The sequence below is a fragment of the Micromys minutus genome, assembly GCF_963924665.1.
Source record: "Micromys minutus genome assembly, chromosome: 1".
Taxonomy (NCBI): domain Eukaryota; kingdom Metazoa; phylum Chordata; class Mammalia; order Rodentia; family Muridae; genus Micromys; species Micromys minutus.
In genome coordinates, this window is record NC_137969.1 from 198,326,863 (window position 1) to 198,348,925 (window position 22,063).

The 22,063-nt window shown below is 40.8% G+C and overlaps 1 protein-coding gene across 1 annotated transcript in view; it reads left to right on the plus strand.

Annotated features, from left to right (window-relative positions):
* Positions 1-22,063, plus strand: part of AKAP6 (A-kinase anchoring protein 6) — a gene marked incomplete at its 5' end in the record, with an annotated part of 305,320 nt that overhangs the window by 51,106 nt on the left and 232,151 nt on the right. Inside the window, one exon of the mRNA XM_080912298.1 lies at positions 16,258-16,509. Coding sequence (XP_080768424.1) covers positions 16,258-16,509 — 252 coding nt within the window. The remainder of the gene's footprint in view (positions 1-16,257; positions 16,510-22,063) is intronic.

Sequence of the window (22,063 nt, forward strand, 5' to 3'; positions counted from 1 at the left end):
TGCTTCTTAAAAGTTCTTGGAAGACTACTAACAAGGGCGCTTTTAACCGTGGCATTACTGAAGTGCTTAGGTAGACTGCTCTGCTTCGTTGGTTGATGATGTTTTAGTCAGAGAAATGAAGTCATGTTCCTTAAAGGAAGTGTGTGGCAAAACGTGTTGGTGCCTCGTGGATTACTGATTAGAACACTAGTGACCATCAAGTTGCTTTCACTGAAGAAAATAAAGTTTCATCACTACTATTCAGCTGTAACTTGGCCATATCAAAATTGGTTTGGAGTTTGGTTGTTGCTTAATATTCTTAGATTTAAAATATATTCATGAGTGTGAAAAATTAGAATATAAAGAGATAAAAGGACCGGTGTACCAGTTGCACCTTTGGCTAATGTCTTTGCCCAGTAAACGCCTATAAGGTGGTATCTATCCTTGTTGCTTGTGAATCCTTCTAGAGTGTGTATTGTTATGTGGTAATATGGATTCTTGTTTTTCTCTCATTTTATTTTATATATATTGCTTTAAAACCAACAACTTCCTTTTCTCCACTTAAACAGGTTTTATTAAACACCAAACCAAACTGCTACAGTCTTTACACAAAGAGGTTGCCAAGTGTTTGCAGTATCCATACAGTTAAATCACTCCTTTGATTATATAGTAACATAGTATATTTCCACAATTAAAAGTAGCCTATATCTAATGACCATAAGTTATATTATTTTAAACTATTGTGTCACACTTTGCTTTTTACTTTTTCTATTGCATGCTGGTTTGTTATAATTTTAAAATATGGCCTTGTATTATAAAAATAGAAGTTTAAAGTATTTCTAGAGGGACATATATTTCCAAAGTTGAGCCCATAGTTGTGTGCTTCCTGTGGAATGCAATTCAACAGCTTTAGTTTAGAGAGAGCTGCTTTTGATATCTCCGGCTAAGACAGTTGTACTGGCTGGTTTTGTGTCAACTTGACACAAGCTGGAGTTACCACAGAGAAAGGAATCTTCGTTGAGGAAATGCCTCCATTGAGATCCAGCTGTAAGGCATTTTTTTCAACTAGTGACCAAGGGGGGAGGGTTCAGCCCATTGTGAGTGGTGCCATCCCTGGACTGGTAGACCTGGGTTCTATAAGAAAGCAAGCTGAGCAAGCCAGGGGAAGCAAGCCAGTAAGCAACATCCCTCCATGGCCTCTGCATCAGCTCCTCCTTCCTGACCTGCTTGAATTCCAGTCCTGACTTCCTTTGGTGATGAACAGCAATATGGAAGTGTAAGCTGAATAAACTCCTTCCTCCCCAGTTTGCTTCTTGGTCATGATGTCTGTGCAGGAGTAGAAACCCTGACTGAGACAACAGTGCTTCTCACCCTTCCTAATGCTGCAACCCTTTCACACAGTCTCTCATGTTGTGGTGGCCCCCAACCATAGCATTATTTTATTATTACTTCAAAAGAGTAATTTTCTATTGTACTGAATTGTAACATAAGTGTCTAATATGCAACTCACAAAGATTTCATGACCCACAGGTTAAGAAACACTCTACAAAGAGATAAAAAAGTAATATTATATAAAATAGAAATATTTTATAAAACAAATAAATACACAAAGGAAATTTCAAATTAAGAAACATGTATTAGGAAAGAGAGCTTTTAGATAATTTTGAAATTATAATATAATTACATCATTTCCTCTCTCCTTTCCTCTTCCTAAATCATGCCATGTACCCCTTTGCTCTTTTCCCCATTCATGGTCTTTTTTATGAACTGTTGTTACATATGGATATGTATTTTATATATGTATAGATATTCCTACATATAACACACTCTGAAAAGGTTGCCATTTTATAGCATTAAAGTTTTCTTATGATCATTATTTTTATCTATATGCTATTCAAATAAATATATCATATTAATGGACATTTAGTGTATTACCAATATTTGGACATTATAAACTATATTTCCACAATGGACTTGCATGTAAGAAATTTCACAGAAAAGTATAAATATATTGAACAGTTAAGTTCTCAGAAGTAGGTATTCAGTACATATATGCATTTGAAATTTAACAGAAGCAGCCAAATTTTATCTCGTTTGTTAAACTAATTTGCTTTCCAACTATAAGTGCAGATCCATGCCCATTTCCTATATCTTTGGCAATAATTTCCATAATAGCCAAATTGCTTTTTTTTAGTTGTGAGCCTAGCTTTTAACAGCTGAGCCATCTCTCCAGCCCAATTGCTTTCTTTTAATGGCTCTAGATTCTGAGTCTAGTTTAGTCTTTCCTCTGTATTTTTTTTCTAAATCATATTCACATACCTTTTATTTTGTATTTTAAATTTTTTGGTCTACTAGGACATTGTAAGGTGTATATTAAATCCAACTTAATTTATCAGTTGCCATGTATCCCCCACTGACTTGAGATATCACATTGCAAACCCATGTGTGTTTGAATAGACTTCTAGACTTACCCTGGATTCCTGAAGCTTAAATCTTTGCGAAGCTGCCTTACTGGCCTCTTTGCTAGCTGGCTTCTTCTCTTTCAGATTTCTATGGCTATGTTTTATTGTTCATTTTATATTTAAATCAGACATTTCCCCATTTTTACGTTCCTGTCTACCTAAAGGAAAAACTGGTATTTTTTTGAGTTGGAGTTTATGACATTACTTAGGGAAAGCAGTTTCTGCCCTGACTACCTTCAGTGATGAACTATCACCTAGAAGATAAGCCAAATAAACCCTTTCCTTCCCAAGTTGCTTTATTTATGGAGTCTCATCACAGCAATAGTGACTCTGACTAGGACACATGGCACTGGGGTCAGGCGTACTGGGAAAAGGAGCCAGCGCTGGTACTGTCACACTTTCAGATGGGAACAGGACACTGGAGTTAAACGGAACAAACACTCAAAGTGTGTTTTTGTTAATTCTTTATCGACCATCAGCAATTGTTCTAGGTTCTAGGATCTAATAAAAATCAAGACTCCTATTCTTAGAAAATGTATATTTGAACAAAAGGAAAAAGTAGAACTTGATTTACCAACATTATATTTGTACCTTTAAGAAAATGGAAAGAGGGGGAGGGGGGAGGCTCAGTTGGTAAAGTGTCTGCTTCATGAATACAACCGCCTGATTTAAATCCCCAGAACCCAGTAAAAAAGTTGATGTGGTAGTGTACACTTGTAATCCTACTGCTGAGGGGGCAGAGGCAGGAGGCACAGGCAGGTGGGTCCCTGAGGCACTTTACAAGGTATAGACTTGCCTCAAAAAATTATATATATATATAGCACCTGTGTGAGGCACAACACCAGAGTTTGTCCTTTGACTTCTACATACACATGCACACACACACACACACACACACACACACACACACACACACACACTAGGGGGTGCTGGGAGAGAACCAGCAAGATAGTTGAGTGAGTAAAGAGGTTTGATTTGCAAACCTGATGACCTGAGTTCAATTCCTGGAACCCACGTAAGTTAGGAGAGAACTGACTTCACATGTCTGTCCTCTGACCCTACATACATGTTGTATGTGCCACAGCCCCCATACACACACAATAGTAATAACAAAGTCTTAAAATTTTTCAAAGAGAGAATGAAGGGCCAAATATCCAGCAACAAAAAAATGGCTACATAAATAATGCATGTTATTCTGCCCTAGGAATTATGAATGATGTTAACTGGCATGACGGAATATTGATGGCATGCTATTGAATAAAAGCAGTGCAAACCTCAGAGACTTATACAGTGACTTCTCACTCAGTGACTGCCAGTGGCCATTTCTGCACCAGACAGTTTTGTTTGGTGTTAGATAAACATGATCTCTGATTGGTTTCTTAAATTTATTTTAGGTGTATTAGCATTTTACCTTCGTGTAATGTCTGTACAACACACATGTACCTGGCATATGTCAGGAATGGAGTCTGGATTCCCTGAAAATAGAGTCACAGGTGCCTGTTAGCTTCCATGTCAGAGTTGGGAATTGAACCAGGATCCTTTAAGAGAACAGCCACTGCTTCTAGCCACTAGCTGTTCTCTGCCCCCCCCCCCCGATTAAATTCTGACTTTTTCATTTTTTTGCAATGATTTTGATGTTATTTCTATTGAAAATCAAACCAACTTATTGAAGTTTAAAAATCCCATCCACCCTGGGGCCATTTGTGTGGTATAAATTTGTTTTCGGCACCGTCACCGACTGTACATGTGGAATGAGAGACACAGTTTAAGATGGCAGTCCTTTCCACCATCCACTCCAGGTTTTATGCAGGGGAGGAGGTGGCCCCAGGACACCAGTTTCCAAAGTGGTCAGAACCGGATTCTGCCTGGCTAGGAAGCAAGTAGAGCCCTGTTGCTGAGACTTTGTATCTCTGGCTGTTTATAGCGTTTCAAGGAGGTGGGTCATTCCAAGCCTGGCGTCTGGTTACACTTGCTGAATGTTACTTGAAGCCTTTTATATTCCCTTTAAAGCTGCCTCTCCCGGAAATCTCTGTCATTCCATAAACCCTGCTCCGCCTCTGTGCGCAGCTGACCTCCTGCAGTCTGAAAAACAGAATGTATTCTGGTTACATTTTCAGTAAGTTTCGGGATGAGTTCCTGCCAAGGATTTGGCACTAGTTCTTTTCCCACAGATTAAAGGGGAGGGGCTTACACAAAGCTTCTGTGCTGGTTTCTGTCTCTGAGCTTCTGACCTTCTTCTGACCTTGGTCAGCCTCTGTATAGTGTGTTCATTAGCCTCTCCTGGTCTTTAAATGCTGGGTTTTTGTATCTATGCTGAAGAACAAACAAGCAAGCAAAATCCATTAATTTCTATTCTTTTGAAAAAAATATTCCATGCTTCTTATAGATTATTATATAAAAATAAAGGCAAACTGAACAACAAAATGACCCACATATTATCCCTTTCCCTATGAATAAACCAGTATTTTGGTTTGTCTTTTTGGCTCAGATGATTATCTTGGCTTTTGTTCTAACATTTATATAGCCTGCTTAATAAATCTCATACTCTATCTGGGCTAATCCTTTTAAGCTATAAAGAACGGATACTGTCAAAATTACCTTACCTTATCTAATATCATGTAATATCAGAATGCCAGTTTCAGGAAAGCATTGGTCAGCCCCAGTTCAAGGAAATTACTGATCAAGTGGCCAATAAAATCAATCATTAGTGGGCAAATCCCAAGAGGTATTTTAGTACCATGCACTCTTGGGGTCATTGACGGCTTTGACATTAGCGACCTATAGGAAGAAGAAGGAAAAATGTCGCCTCTGGGCCCTATCGCTCTCTCCCGGCCTGGGAAGGAGATGCCCTTTGACCTTTGTGTGATCTTCACAGAAGCAACCGCCCTGATGTACTGTAAGCAGACGGACAAGCAGCTTGACACACAGAATCCTCCTTTACCAACAACACTGAGATTTTCTGTAGGCTTGCCTTTCTGTTGTCACTGCTGTCTCTGGTCGGCTGGTCCTGCTGAGCCCTACACTCAAGTTCTCTCTCGGCCTTTGCCTCTGCCTTTCTGGTAGTCTGCACAAAGATGTAATGCAGTTCTGAAGATGTGATCTTTTCTGGAGGGTCTTCTGGATCTTCCTTGGTTGCATTCTGTGTGCAGAAATTATTTCAGTTCTGTCTCCCTGCCATTATGGATGTCCCTCGTGTCTAAATCCTTTACCAAACCTTTCTTTCAACTTTCAAACCCCGAGGGCAAGTGTGCTTCGAGTGACAGCACAGTCACCTTTCTGCTCTTTGCCTTCAGGCTCCTTCCACCTAAAAAAACATTAGTTGTGCTCTCTCCTATTTGAAAGTCAACTGGAATATTCCACTTGGCCTCAGAAGTAGGTGAAGTCTAACTTACAGATAAATAATGGAAGTTGTTTTGCCTTGTAATCCGTACTTTTCTTACCCATATTCCCAGCATCCCCTGCTCTGTCCCTCTCATGCTTTTTTTTTTTTTTGGCCTGTATTCCCAGCATTCCCTGCTCTTTTGCCCTTTTCATTTTGTGTCTTTAATTTTATTATGTCTGTTTCCTGTCAGTACACTTGCACACATCTGAATTTTCACCAGACCATCACAAGACGGTTTCTGTCTACAGTGAATTAGAAATGGTTTAGGGCATGCGGGGCAGAGGGCATTAATCATGAATGAAATATTGAATGAATCCAGGTTCAGAAGTTGTCTGAGCTAGCTCAGAGCTCATCTATCGATCCTGCCATTTCTTTTGTTTGTATTCTAAAACCCCACCTATTGTTTGAAAGGAGCAGAATTCTCTGTATAATTAGGGAGAAGAAAGTTCTTCACTAGGTATATAGTCCATCTTATTAAGCAATGGGTTTTGAAACAACATTTTAGATAAAAATTAATCTAGATGTATAAGCAGTACCTTGAAACTGAATTTGTCACTTGGCTTGTAGCAGATTTCAAAAGCAAAGTATAATGTCCTTTGAGGAGGTTGAGTCGATGTTACAGGATTATTTAAATAGACCCTTCATCCTCCGTTTTGGCGGGTGATTGGAGTATTAATAATGAATGGCTGCTGTGCTTGGCAGTCAGATATGTTACTCTTATCCATTCTTATTTCCCAAAGGAGCCTCTGGAAAAGGGCAAAGAGGGTAGATTTAAAACCACATTATTGGAATTCAATACCTTTCATCTTGTTTTGTATGTCTAGGGCTTGCCGAAGAGTGGTCCTAACATGGAGAGTCAGCCAAGCATGGGGCAGGCAGAATACCAAATGCATTTTCTTAAGTAAGATATCAGCCGGATTCTGGGATTTAATTTAGGTTTCAAAGATCAACACTAAAATTTCCAGAAAAGATGTGTCTGTGTATTTTGATCATTTGGCTTTACGTGGGTAAAGAAATGAACAAAAGTCTATCAATGCAGATTATTTAGGCTAATGAAGATAGATAACAAATCATGTATGTCAACTACAAAACTACAAATGAATACAAATTATGTAAGTCAATTATAAAGCATAAGTGGACTAATTCATAAAAATTATGACAAACTGAAATTTTAGCCATGTAAAGTGAACCACTGAAGGAACACTAAGTTCTCACATGCCTTTGTCCTTCCTGTGATCACGCAAAAGCCCAAGAGGGGATGAATTGAAATACTAGAATGCTGCAGTGTCATGATCACTCTGTCAAGTCTTGGAAGATGAGTGTTCTCTCTTGGGGTTTTATCTGAAAAGGCAACAGAAGCTGGCTGTCTATCCAGCTGTACTCAAGGGGGTGAGTAATGGGCATTCCCAGTTACTTCTGATGAATATGCCTTTTCCATTCCTTCTTAAAGAAAAAAAAAAAAGGAAACACAGGTCTTCAGAAAGAGTCTTAATGATATGTTATTTATGTTAGAAACAGATGGTGAATTCCTGGTCACATGACATGGAAGCTTCAGTGACTGGTGCAGGGTGTCCATAGGTGAAGTCAGTAGCATCTCCTCACCTGGACAGAATAACTACCTCAGCTTCACGACATTCCTCAGCCTCCTCCGCATGTGCATGTATGACATGCATCCTCTGCATGCACATGTATGACATGCATCCTCTGCACGCACATGCACATGTATTACTGTTGCACACTACTGCTGGCATGGCACCAGCTGACAGGCCAGCAGACAGTCTGACTCAGAGCTCCGAAATCTCTCATTCAATTTGCTAAGTTCCCGTGGCGGGCTGTTGCCACACATGCCCCAGGCTTCCAAATTCCCGTGGCTGGCTGGGGTGCCCTGCCACCCTACTTTTCTCTGGAACCCAGCTGAGTCGCTGTGTGAAGGAAAACACCACAGTCTTAGTTTAGAATCTACAGGTAACATAATCGCTGGGTGCAGAAACTAGCATCCTAATTTTGTAAGCTAGTCTATGTTATAAATCCTCTGGTAGCGGATCCCTGCAGATCCAACACCTGAACTGGGGGCCTCCTTCTACCTACATCGTGCCTCCGTGCTTTCTCCCATCCAAAAGGAAGGCTTTCTCCTGCCTCCCCTCTTCCTCTCTCCAACCAGGAAGTCCTGCCTCCTTCTTGCCCAGTGATTGGTCCCTTGTAATCTTTATTCGTTAGTGAAGGGTTCTGCCACATATCACATGCATATTACATGCATCCCCTTAGTATGGAGCTGGCTTCACTTCTTGGTTGTGAACTCCCTTCTCCTTCTCTCGTTCTCTTCCTTTTCCCCCTCTCACAAAAGAAATTTAGTAGAGAAATGTAAAACGTACTGACTGACAATAAAAACCATTTGTAGACTGCCAACTTCAAGAAAGCCTTCTGAGTAGCTGTAGAGCTTTTCCAGCACGTTGCCTTTGAGTATGTAGAAACACTCCTTTCAGAAAACTGCAACTGCCCCCCCCCCTTTTTCCCGTTAAAATACATCTTGACCATCAGACGGCACATTGTCTATCAGTGGTAGGGTTTGTATCAGTGGTTCTCAACCCATTAGGTTGAGATGATACCATATCAGATGCCTACATATGATTCACAACACTGGAAAATTATAGCTGCGAAGTAGTTTTATGGTTGGGGGGATCACCACCACTTGAGAAACTGTATGAAAGGATCATAGATTTAGGAAGGTTGAGAACCATTGCTCTAAGGCAATATCCTATTTATCAACTAAGACAGACGCTATCACAGTTTATAGTGATAGAGGAAAAAATTAACAACTAAAGGATTACCAGAGAGGCGTACCGCGCCTGTTGATAGAGCCACAGGTTGAGAACTGCTGCCTTAGAAGAAATTCCTAGGAATGAGTTACTACATCACTAGAGATAATAGGAATTTTCCAAAGGGCTAACTGAGGCTTGCGTTCCATTTATTCCTATATTGAAAGAGAACCATTGTGGAGTAACTGACAATCTGGAGTAACTGTTGGGAAGGTCCTAACCATGGCCTCTAAAATTAGCTCCTCATAGATCTCTAATCCTTCGAGGGATCATTTCCTATTCTGGGCTCTCAAAAAAAAAAATCTCTTAAAAGCCTGTGTTTATTGTATCAGCTCCCAGTAGGCATATCGTGGGTGTATAAAAATCAACTGCATAGTTAGTTGCTGTGGATGTCTGTGTGGAGGAGGAAGACATAGAAACGAATCTTTAGAAGCTGTGCCATGGTCTTACTGGTATAAATATATAAAGCACATCTAAAACGAGGTTGGCTTGGCCAAGGTTATGACTTGAGTCAGCAAAGACATCCCAAACAGAATTTTCATCTTTTTTATTTCTTATTTTTAGAGAGGAATGTTTCTGCATAAGACCAGAGATTGCATTTATAAATAAATCTTTATAACCAGAAATGCTCCTGAGAGCCTCTTAAGAGAGTTGATAGGAACTTTCCAAGTCAAGCAAGACAAATATAAATAATTAATGAGTATTGATAGTCCTCTGTCCCCACAAGGGAAATCTGCAATGATTACAGTGAGGGTAGTAATACAGTCAGATAGACATGGGCCTCAGAGGAATATGTGTATTTGTGTTGCTAATGCAAAGAACTGGAGGCTGGAGGAGTAATGGCTCGACCCCACCATGCCAGCCAAAGGCAAACCCAAGTGAGATGAAAGTCTGGGGTGACGCATTGCAGTTTTGGTCCTTATTCTGCATGGACTGTCGATCCTTCCCCTCCAACTGCTGTTCTGAGTCTGTGTTGTTACCTGCCGTGTGAGCGGTTGGAGGGACCATCACAGTATGTTCCTTACAGAGAAGACCATGCTCACTGTTGGGTAGCCCTAAGCTGTAAACAACCACAGTCCCACGGCCTTGTATTGTTGAGTAAAATAGATCACCTCACCTGGGACACTCAAACCTCGGGCGCCAGGTCTTCTGTGTTGCTGATCACTGTCTTTGTTCTTTTGCTTATTCTATGATAGTCTATGGGGCTCAGCGGCCACAAAGGCAGGACCACACGACTTTTTCTTTCCTGGACGGTTGTTAATTGTGTGGTTCTTGTCAAATTTCACTGAAGGATTATCATCATCATCATCATCATCATCATTATTATTGAGAGGCTGGAGAGGTGGCTCAGAGGTTAATAGCAATGACTGCTCTTCCAGAGGTCCTCAGTTCAATTTCCAGCAACTGCATGGTGTCTCACAGCCATCTATAGTGGGATCTGGTGCCCTCTTCTGGTGTGTCTGGAGACAGTGACAGTGTATTTACATACATAAAATAAATCTTTAAAAAATAAAAGGAAGATTTTGAAGCTAGTAAAGAAACCTGTGACACTTGAAATTCTTATTAGATTATGTGAACTGCAACACCACAGTGCAAGTTATTTCACCTCAAAACTCCAATAAAATTGCCTAACAACACATTGTTCATCAACAGCAACATCTTTGTTGTTGAGCGACACCTGTAAAAAAAGAAAATAAATGGAAGTTTATCGGAAACACCTACAAACCGCATGTTCTCCTAGACATTATCACAGTCATCTTGGTTCTGGCAAATCAGATAGTGACACATTGTTTTTTTGGAGCATTAAAAGAAAAAACGAGAGTTCTCTGGGTACCTCTGGGCGATGTTTGTGGTGGGTTATCTTCCCCGGTACTGGGGTCTTTGCTTCTACAGCCGTAGCGGCAGGCTCACACAGTTTCTGCTTCAGCACCAGTCAGCCATGACCGGTGACCCATCTCTGGCTCTGTGCTTTCTCCTGCGTGGTATGGAGAAGGCCAGCATCCTGCCTGCCAGTGTGTAAGAAGACACATGACCTTCTTCTTGCTTCCTCCATGTCTTTTGTCCCGCCGGTGATTGGGAAGGTCACAGGGGTGGCTGTATAACCTTCCCTTATCAGCACAGCCAGTTCTGAGGAGAAGTCCCTTATGTGTCAATATGTTTGAAGACTCTCACTTCTGAGACGGCCCTGTTTATCCTCTTCTGTCCAGAAAATAGCGTAGGAGCTCTGAACCAGCTAGCACAGAAGCGCTGGTACGCTCATCACCATGACCTTAAGTGATTTGCTTTCTGTTTCTGCCTAGAACTGTTTCTGTTTCTTTGTGTGAACAAAGAGGGAAAAAAAGCATCCATGTTCTTTTATGCTGCGCGGATGAACTTTTCCTATTTTTAACTGATTAGATAGCAGAATTTACTTCCTTGGTTCATTGTCCTGTAAGTTTTGAACTGTCTTTTATAATTATGAGTTGAACTGGGGACAGTTTGGGTATCTTTTTAAAGCATTGTTGTTCAAAGGGTATTTTTAAACTATCCTCGGTTTGTTATTTTTAGAGACAGCTGTTAATCTAATCATCCAAGGGAGCTGGCTGGACAACTTTCCTCAGAGGGAAGGTTTAAATGAATGAAAACATAGAACCATGGGAGATTTTAAACCAAGAAAGCAATGGGTAATATTGAAAACTCAACCTGAATTGTTTTGTTGATTAGAATTAAGTTTTTAATTGTCAGTTTGTTAAAATGACCATGAGACATACCTACCATCTAGTTAGGAAAAACATTCTCAGATAAAAATAAGTCTTCTGGGATTGTAGCTGGCTTGCTTCATTCTGTTGGTGATAAAAATCATTAAGACATTTATGATATAGTGTCCTGTTGTCAAACAATAGTATAGGAAGTCAGATCTAGTAACTCATTTATCTCTACATATATAGTAACTGTCCAGGCAAACAAAAGCTTGTCTTGATCTCTTCAACAAGTTCCTCTTTTCTGCATTTTTTCTACCTTTACAATCCCAAGGTCCTCTCTGTTCCTAGACATGGCTACCAAGGGGTAGGAGGTGCTTTAAAGGCAATGTCTGAATCTGAAGTCTTGACCTTGTGTAGGTTAGTGCATATTTTTATCTCATGGTTCCAGGAGATCATTCATGCCAACGGCCCATTGTTCCAAGATGAATTACTTGGAAATACAAGAGAGTATCTGGAAGTCAGATAACAAAGGTCTACACCAGGGAAGAGGCTGAAACAAGCAGAAATACACGTAAGAATCAGCCTCAAGCAGGGACACAGGGTAATGTCAGACTAAGGCCAGGAGGATGTGCAGATTTAGCCTTCCCTACTGAAGAATGACTGGTGTGCTCTTTGGTCTCATGTGTGTATGGTGGGATGGAATCTGTGCCTTTTATACATACCTTCTTCAGTATCTTCACCTATCTTCTGACCTTTCCCCCTCTAAATTCAGTTCCCTGCCAACCAGCACTATCTTTTTCTCTCAAAACAGAAAAGAACTTGAAATTAAACAGTCTTTGTTGGGTTATTGTAATTCCCCATGAATTTAGCTCCTCTATGAGTCTAATTAATTATTGTCATGCTAATTGTCTCTCATTAATACTCTTGGTGGCAAATAAAAATGTTTTGTGTACAATTTCTTAAGGCCTAAGTTCTGAGTGCATAGAAAAAAATTTGATCATGAAGGGATTGTTTATATCTCTGAGTATCAAACGTGTGTCTACCAAGAGTCTTAGTCCTGAGAACTGAAGCCAGGTTCTAGTTGCCATCTGTTTAAGTCACATAAGCAGTTGAGTCCAGACTGGGCTGGCCAAGCACCCCAGACTGTGCTTCCAAGTCACCTTTTTAATGAAGTACCTACAGGGCCTCCAACAGGTCAGTTCTCCAGGAGCTTTTAAATCACAGACAGTTCCTGCAGGGAGGCAGTCATTCGGCTAATTAAGTTTTGAAGTCTCTAATCTCTAGATTCGATTGCTTTAAATTAGCAGGTTAACCACAATCTTCAACTTCTTTCATACAAATGTCCAGCAAACAGGCAAGCGTTAAGAAGCTAAGTGTTAGTTCTTTAAACTAATTAATCTGTAAATAGTTGTCTAATATTTATGTAGAATGGCAGAGGAAAGCACTTTTTTTTTCTGTCACTAGAGAGAACATAGTTCAGAATCACTTAGTTATTTTTCTCTAATCAAACCTTTGATCAGGTGCTCAAAACAAAGTCCAAGTTTGGGAAAGTAGCTGTATACAAATACATGCACATACACATGCAAAGCACATATGCCCATGTACTTGAGTGTGCAAATACACACACACACACAGTTTTTTATTCTATAGTCTGTGTGCTCATATGGTTTTGGTCAGGCTAAGCAACGGGTGGTAGAATAGAAGGCATGAAATAATTTGTAGATTCCAGGAAGTTGCATCATGCTATGCATTATTTAGTTTTAGAATTTTAATAAGGGTTACATGTGCACCTTGCCGGAATATTCATCAGAGGGAGGTGGGCACTTGAGGGGAAGGTGATTGATTTCTTTTCCCCTTCAGAGCTCATCCGGCTTCTTTGGGAACAGTACCAACTTCCTTTCCTTTTCTAGATATGCAGGAGGACAGGAATGCTTGGTGTCCCTTTAAGAATTGTTTCTCCTGGGTAGTTGCCTGGGAATCTTGACCCATCACCTGGCTGACTGCATGCCTGCATTCTCTATGAAGGAGTTGAGTCATGTGTCAGAGGAGCGAGTGACACGGGCCTCGGCATGTGGAGCCATAGCTACACATAACCTATTGTGCTGGGTGCTGGGAAGAAGTGAGAAATTCCTTTTAGTCTATTCTGAGCTAGTAGCACAAGAATTATTCAAACTATTGCTGAATGAGTCTGTAGGTCTTTTTTTTTCCCCTACTAGATACTATTTCCAAATAACCAGACGCTGTGGAAAAGCCATAAGACTATTTTCTGACCAACAAATCAGAAGAGTGGGGTGGTGGTTTAAAAACTCCTTCTTCTGGGTTTGGAGTTTTGTAGAAGTGAGTTGTGAGTTATGAGGTGTGATATCTGACGTGAGTGCTCTCGCGAAGAGAGGAGGGCCACAGGAGCCAGGGTGCCCTCTCTTTTCTTACCTAATTTGGACTTGGTCAGGTCTGTCATGGTGCTGGTTTGTCATGGGTACACTGTATCAGAAACCATAGACAGACATGTTTGTGTATTTCAGAATTCACTGAATAATAAAAACCGGCTACACCAGTTCCTTGGCTGAAATTTACCATGTAGTCCTGGTTTTCTTTGATGGCTAGCCTAGGCTCTTTTATCACCATCTTAATTACAAATACTCACTTTTAGATCACATGGTGCACATGGCATGGTAATTATATCTACGCATAGTTACAGAAGGGCTACAAAAGGATTGCAGAAGCTACAGCCGACCAAGTCCTTCAGAGGGAGGAGGCAGAGGGAGAAAGTAGGAAGAGACATGCAAAGAGACATGTGCAGGCAGATGTGGGATGACACTGCAGAGGCGAGCCAGGGTAGCAGAGTTAAGCCAGGACTCAGGATTGAGTCAAGATGAGGTTCAGGAAACCATGCGAGGTGCAGAACAGAATGCCATGCGAGGTGAGGAACACGCACCCCACAGGGGTGAATCCATGGAACACATGGGCTGACTGATGGTGGCACTTTGAGCTGGTCATCAGCAATAGGGACTGAGCTAAACTGAAGCACCAGATGCTCAGGAGCTCTCTAACTGTTGATCCTTTCATGATCACAGGGAGGAGTCAGAAGACAGGTTGGTGGAGACCATAACACTTCACTGTTAGGGGCTCTTCTTAAAGGGTTCCAGAGAAGGGTGTTATAATCTTCGTTGGTCTGTTATTTCTGATATGATTTGAATATACCCATGTACTTATATGGTCCCAGTATATGTTGTGTGTATATATATATTTGGAATAACAGAGTGGGCACAGCTGGATATCTGCATGATGTGTGTGCTTTATATGATTTTAATGATATTGTAACAAGACCAAAGTCCCTTGGCGTGTCTACATGATACTTTGTCTAGATTTGGCTTAGAGTTCCCTTAGCAGGTGATAAGCAACAGTACTGAGAGAAGAGTGGGGGGACATTGAGAGGACAATCATTTTATTGTCTAGGCTGGAAACAAGGCCATTTTATCATCTGAATATTTGAAGTGTTATGCATCTGTAGGCTCAAGGAGACAGAGAGAGACTAATAAATAAAAACCAGGAGTATGAGAAATTTGGACCACTGTCAAGAGAGGGGCTGGGATGTTAGCCACAGAGGATGGGCTAGGAGAGAAGAGATGGAGGGGCTTGAGTTGGGGGACATGGCAGAATCTCTGAAATGGGAATAAAACAATCTGGAAAAAGAGGAGGTGCTGGCCTGAGAGACCCACTGATGTTGCACAGATAGAGTGAAGACAGGGTCCGGAACAGAGCTGCGGCAGAGAGGCCTCAGTGGAATAGGCTGGAGACCTGGATGTTGCAGAATAAAGGGGGTCTGAGGCACATCAGGAAGAACGTGAGTATGGCTAAGATGGCAGCGGTTGGTATGGAGTGAGGAAAACGTGAACCAGATGCAGCTGTCGCTGTCGGTTAAGTTCTTTTGAAAAAATTCAACTGAAATTCAACATATACAGAAATCTTGGTGAAGAAAGATTGTTTTGACACTGATAACAGGACTCAGACCACAAATGCTTCTCTGAAAATTTTGACTTAGCTAAACTCCCCAGTTTTAATATAAATCAGTGATAACAATAACTTGACAGACAGAAGGAACACTTGCATGCCATGACATATATCTATTATTTTGATTAATAACTTCTTAAAGTGACCAAGGGAATGATCATTCATGGGCTTCATGTGTCTGTTCTCTGAGAGCTATGGACAAACTGTCACATCAGGTATGGAAGCCACCCTCCTAATAATACATGTGTGTGAGGCTGACTGACATTTCGAGTTAGTGATGTTTTTGTATAAGAGTTTTGGTTCTTTTATTGCCTTTGCATCTCAAAAGTAATTATGCTTGATATGGAAGGTTGGAAATTTAGATTCTCACTTTGAAGTTTTAAATTGTGCCGTTTTTTGGTTCGTTTTGTTTCTTATTTTAGTTTAGTTTAGTTTTCTTTTTTGAAAGTACTCATTGCCCTTTATACTGACAATCCTATAGGTGACTTAGAATGGCTGGGGATCCCTGTGAAATACATTCTAGCCTTTCTCTGCTCCTAGACGTCTGACTGATGCATCTATTCTGAAACGTTGTGTGTTCAGATAGCTTACCACTGTCAGATAGAACAGCTTCTGGGTCCTTTTCTAGAATCCAAATGAGTAAAAACCAGAGTCAGAACAGACCTCTCAGCTGAGCCTTTGGTTAGAACACCTCAAGAAACAGGAACATGTTTGTGGTTTGAAAGAGCCCGCCGTTCCTGTGTATGTAAACAGGCCATTGTTAAGGAATATGACTGCAACTGTGCAATGAAACAGAGGTCAGATGTCTAAAACATGCCGCGGCTGCCCTTGAGTTTGGGGAGTGACCTTCCATAACCCCTCCTCCCCAGCATAAGGTTAGGCTGCCCCCACATTTGCCCTCATATACTTGGTTTTCTTTGCTGCAGGACATTTGTGAGGATATTTCTGACCATGTGGAACAGATCCATGCCCTCCTTGAGACAGAGTTCTCCCTAAAGCTGCTGTCCTACTCGGTCAACGTCATCGTAGACATCCATGCAGTTCAGCTGCTCTGGCACCAGCTCCGCGTATCTGTGCTGGTCCTCCGGGAGCGCATCCTACAAGGTCTGCAGGACTCCAATGGCAACTACACCAGGCAGACTGACATTCTGCAAGCATTCTCTGAAGAAACAACGGAGGTGAGTGGCCTTTGGCAGCAAGCCAAATTTTGTCAAGTGTTTGCATTCAAATCCATTTTTGTTTTAGAGATGCGAGGATGAGGTTTTTGTAGGGAAGCAGGCAGGTCTGCATCTAGGATCTGGGCAGAGTAGAAGCTAAACACTTATAGTGTGAAGGGGACTTTTGGCATTGAATTGTGTGAATGTCATCCACATATGTTAGCACTTCCTGACATCCTATCTCCTCCTCAATTATTAAATACACATTTGTTTGATGCTTACTATATCCGGGTACTAGTCACTAGGAATATGATCAAAATGACATTTCTAAGGGCTGGAATGATTGCTGAACAGTTAAGAGAATTGACTCTGAACTGCTCTTCCAGAAGAAGGTTCAATTTCCAGCCCTCTTATAGGAGCTCACAACTACCTGTAACTCCAGTTCCTGGACTCCTCATCTGACCCCAGTACATACCAGGCAATCATTAGTATACAGACATCCACTCAGGCAAAGCATGCATTCACATAAAATACTCACTACCTCCCAAAAAGGTATCTTTTCTGTTGTGAGGAGATTTAAATCTAGAAGGGGATCGAAACAAATGAAGAGATCCTAAGGCCAAACTGTGATGTTTCTACCAAATGCAGTAGGATGTCAGAGAAAGAAGCCATGGACTGAAAACATGGTATTTGACTTAGTTCAATACTTTGCTATTATTATTATTTGAAAAACATGTTCTTCAAATTTATAAAGCTCTTGTACGTGTTATATTAAGAAGCTTCTAAACAAGTGTTGTAGAGTTCAGTGACTTATTAATTTACAAGTGTTTCAGTGACTTTAACTATCAACACTGTGAGACAAATCTGTGCCTATTTTTGTAAATGATGTGCTCGCACTGATTCCAGATAAAGATGCATTGTAGAAAATCTGGGTGGGGTTTAGAAGACTATGGAAATCAAGATCTGCTTTGCTCCCCTCTAAGCTTGCCAGTCTCTGCTTGCAGTTTACATTCCTTGCTGTTGTGACCGGGGACCGAGGGGTGAGACTGGGGGCCATGTTGGCTTTCAGATGCCATTGCTCACCAAGCCCCAGAGACTCTCGGGTGTGCCTTTCGTGGTTACTGGAGGCTACAGGTTCCCAAAGACCATCAACCCTGTGAATGTCACCTCTGAGCATACATGCTGATGGAGGTCAGAGACGTCTACACTCTAAAGGGATCTTTCTTCTGATCTGCCCTTGTCTGCTGTTGGAAGGGACATGAGAATTAAGTTAGTTGATTGTCAGTTCTTTGTTATAGGAAGATATAGCAGTGTTCTGGGATCTATTCCTACCGCTGTATAGATTATATTTCACATTTGAATTTATAACATTCATAAAGTAGAAACAAAAAAAAGTGAGGAAAGGCCGTTGGCTAATTTTTCTCTGACAACATCATAAATTTACATCATGTAGTATCTGTTTTGATTCTTACAAAAAGAGCTAAACATTTATTTATAAATGTAGTTTGAAACAGTTCAGCACATCTTGACTTTTGAGGTTAGTTTTAGCCTTGTTTTGGAGAGACAAAAATACACACCATGAAGGAGAGTAGAGGAACAGTGGCCGTCTTGTGGTGTCTTCTGTGAATCAGGTTCTGCCTTTGCAAACCCTTTCTGATTCCATTCGTTTGTGACTCTTGCTGCTCAGGGAGAGCAGACAGGGGTGTAGCTTTATGTTTGCCTGCACACCAGAACTGGGAGAAGGCTGGGAAACTCAGATAAGACTCTCAGAACACATTTGGTGGTGGAAGATTTGCAGGATGAGAATGAAACAGGAAAACTTTTCAAAATAAGACGAAATACCCAGTGGGTTTGTTTTCTGGTTTCTGTTTGCTCAGATTTCATTTGCATTTCAGAGCCACACAAAGAAGTGAGTTTGAAGCATGAGAAAGTGGCAAGTTTTAATTGCTTCTCTCTTTGACAACACAAAACATAAGTTTTCATCTTTATTAAAATATTGAGCAGACCATATGTAATAAACAAAATGGTACATCACTAAATTAAAGCAAACCAAGCAACCAAATAAATGCATTAGGGGGAAAAAAAAGGCACCTTGAAGCAAAGCTCAAAATGTACGACACACCAAAATGTTCTGCAGTCTAGGCACTCTGAGCAGTTGTTTTACTTAGCAGGGAAGACAAAGGGTAGATCCTTTTATTTTATAGATAAGGAATGCGACTGAAGAAAAGTTAAGTGAATGCTTAAATATACAAGCCCAGGAATAGTTAAACTAAATTAAACCAAACCAGCTTTCAGCTGGTTGCTAGTTGAATAAGTCCTCTCTCTTCCCTCCCTTTGTTCCTTCTCTTCTGTATTCTCTGCATTTCTATTGGTTTTCTGGCAGGTACAAGGTACATGAGTAACCATTATGGGTCACCCTCACAGTCTCGTTATCATCACATGGTTTTAGGTGGGAGGCAGGGTGGGGGCTGCTAGCTTCATCTCAGAGCTCTTGACATTATGTCCATCTTAGGGGTGATAAGACTGAAGCTGGAAGAGGTAAATTCACAAGAGTACTAATTAATAGTTCTTAACATACGTGAGCATAACCTAAAAGTAACATAAATGATACTTCCTTCTGTATGGGGATTTTTCTAGAACATCCGCAACATGACACGTTGTGTTCCCCTGCACTGGCCCTTCTGTCTGTGAGGACAAAGCAGTGCTACACTGTAAGCCACATAAGAACCAGCCTCACTGTAATCACTCTGTATTCCCTACGATTCTACCTGACTCTTATATACAGATTTTACCATAATTAAATAACTGGAGAACTAAATTAAACATTTTAAAACAGAGCAGATAGCTTTAGGTGTAGAATCAGGGGATATTGCTTTAGGTTGGTGAACTGGGAGTTAATCATAGTGATTATTTGGTTTATATTTTCAGCCTACAGACAATGAAAATTCTTAAGACTTAGACTGTCAAATGATGCTGAAAGATTTTTGTGGATTTTCCCATCATCCATCAGAATGAAGTTTGCTTCAGTCTCCCTTATCTTAGCTGCTCTTTCTGGTCTATGGCTGCTCTCTGGATAGTACTCAGAATCAGTCTCCAGTAATAAAGGCCAAAGCCTCTGAAAGGGTTCAGTCCGTCTGTCAGAGGGCAGGGGTGGGAGGAGGTAGGTGGCACTTGGTTAAGAGAACCACGACTTTGCACACATATGGATCAGGATTGTAGGAACCAGGGAAGGGAGGGGTGGTAACACCAAACTGGGGACGAGAGTAACGGGTACTGAGTAGCAGAGGAAGCAGATACACTTGTAGGACATTTTAATAGGGAACGAGCTTCTGAGTTACAGCTGCTACATCTCCAGCTGGTGACAAACTACAGTGCAATACTACAAAAAGATGTAAGAAAGCATTTGGGCTTTTGCTAACTTAATTATGGGTTAGGAACAAAGCACAGTCTCTGTTTAAATTAGCAAAGAAGCCAGGGAGCATCCTTGAAGTAGAAAATAAAACTGATGTTGGTGAGAAAGTGAATTACCTCCTACATACAATGCATCTTTCATTCATGAGAGGGTGTGCCTGAGGAGAGGCATCTCTAATGGCCCTCTGTACCAACAGTCATGTGTGTACCGCTGTGATCTCAAGGTGGGAAAACCACCACATACTCACTCCTTGGTCTCATAGCTGTGAGACTCATTACTTCAAGGAACTTGTTTGTTTTTCTTCAGATTGTCTCTGCAGGGTTAGCAGTATACACCTAGCCATGAGCTAACATGTACCAGACCATTGGTTCATTCCCCAACATGGCCCCTCTTCTCCCACCCACTGCATGGTGAAAACCTTTATTGGTTTTATTGTTCTTCTGTTATTCAACCTCCCTCACCTCTGCCTCCAGCAGGGATTAAATCCAAGGCGTGGAGAATTTTGGGCTAATACTGTACCACTGAACTATATTCCCCATCCTAAGACTATATTGTTTATGCTTGGTGAATCTATTTTCTCCTAAGAGATAAAAGTTGTTGCATTTTTAAAATTTCAATAGTTATAGTGTAAATGCTTTTGAGTATGGCTTTTTAAAAAATCAAAACTGTAACTATAGATCCCAAAAGCTTTACAAAGATCAGTCATAGGCTATTCTCTGAGATGAAGTCATTTATTTGTCTAACATATAGTTTTAAAAAAATATGTTATTTGCATATTTATTGGGCAGACATTTATTGAGCAAACATTTATTGAGCATGTACTGTTCAAGAGTTTGAAGAATAAATATACTTCTGTCCCCCCCCCCCCCGATTGTGCGAAGGTAGGTAGCTAACCCTTTCAACATCTAGTTATTGTCTGAACTCTGAAATTAATTCGTTTTAAAACATATTTCCTTAATACTTTTTAAATATCATGGAAGTAGCACAGTAATTATGACAAAACAATATTATGATAAAACAATAAAAATATTGTAAATTTCTACAAATTGCTACTATAAAAGGTCTTAGGGGATGGCGTAGGAATATAACCATCATTTATAATAGCTTTCTAATAAGATTAATTTTGTTAATTCTTTGATAATTTCACATAGTGCATTTTGGTCATATTTCACTTCCATTTGTCCCCTAACTCCACCCGGTGTCACATCCCATACCTACTCCCTTCAACTGCATGTCCCCTCCCCCTTTATAAAAGAAACCCACCAAGTCCAACTTGTGCTGCATAAATCTTCCTAAATGTGGGGCCATCTGCCTGAGCATGCTCAGTCTGGGGATCAGACCCTTAAAGACAAGTGACTTTCTTCTCTCCCGGAAGCCATCACCTGACAGTAGCATCTCAGTTGACGGGAGCCTCTCTGGAACAGTGCCTGATCGTGTGCAGATGCTGTGTTGCCTCCACAGCTGCTGTGAGCTCATGTGTGCAGTGTTCCTGTCATCTCTATAAGGTGACATTTTCCTTCTGACTGCTGGCTCTTACAATCTTTCTGCCCTTCTCCCCAGCAACTGTCCCCAGAACTCAGAAATGGGTTGATATCTGTGTCCCATTTATATTGTGTTGGCGTCTCCAGGACTCCTCTGACCAACAACTTAGACAGAGGCATCCCATATCTAGCCTTTTATTTAGCATCCTATAGTTTCTTGGAGGAGTGTTATTTCCTGTGTAGGGTAACTCCAGTTAAACTCTTTTATAGGAACATATAAATAGTATCTTTATAGAAGAGAAACTCCTAAGTAATGACCAAATAAATCAAACACTTAAAAAAAATCTACCTTTAGATTGGGAATCACACTATTATTCTCTTAAAAATTGCAAGCTTGTCTGAGTCATCCCTGGGTGGTTTTGGGTTCTGACTTTGTTGTTTAATGAGCCTTTTCCAGGCATGAAGCCTTGAAGTCACACAATTACATTTAGCTCATCTTCTCTGAGGTTCGAGGTTAGTCTTTATCTCTGCTCAGGGCACCCTGGTGCCAGAGGCAGCTTATGCCTTCCTTATCAGTATATGCCATTGCCAGAAGGTAATGCAGCAAGCAACAGGGGTGAGCGTATATCCTTGTACCAGACGCTTGTCTTGTGTATTTTATTCCCTCCTAGACTTTCAACAT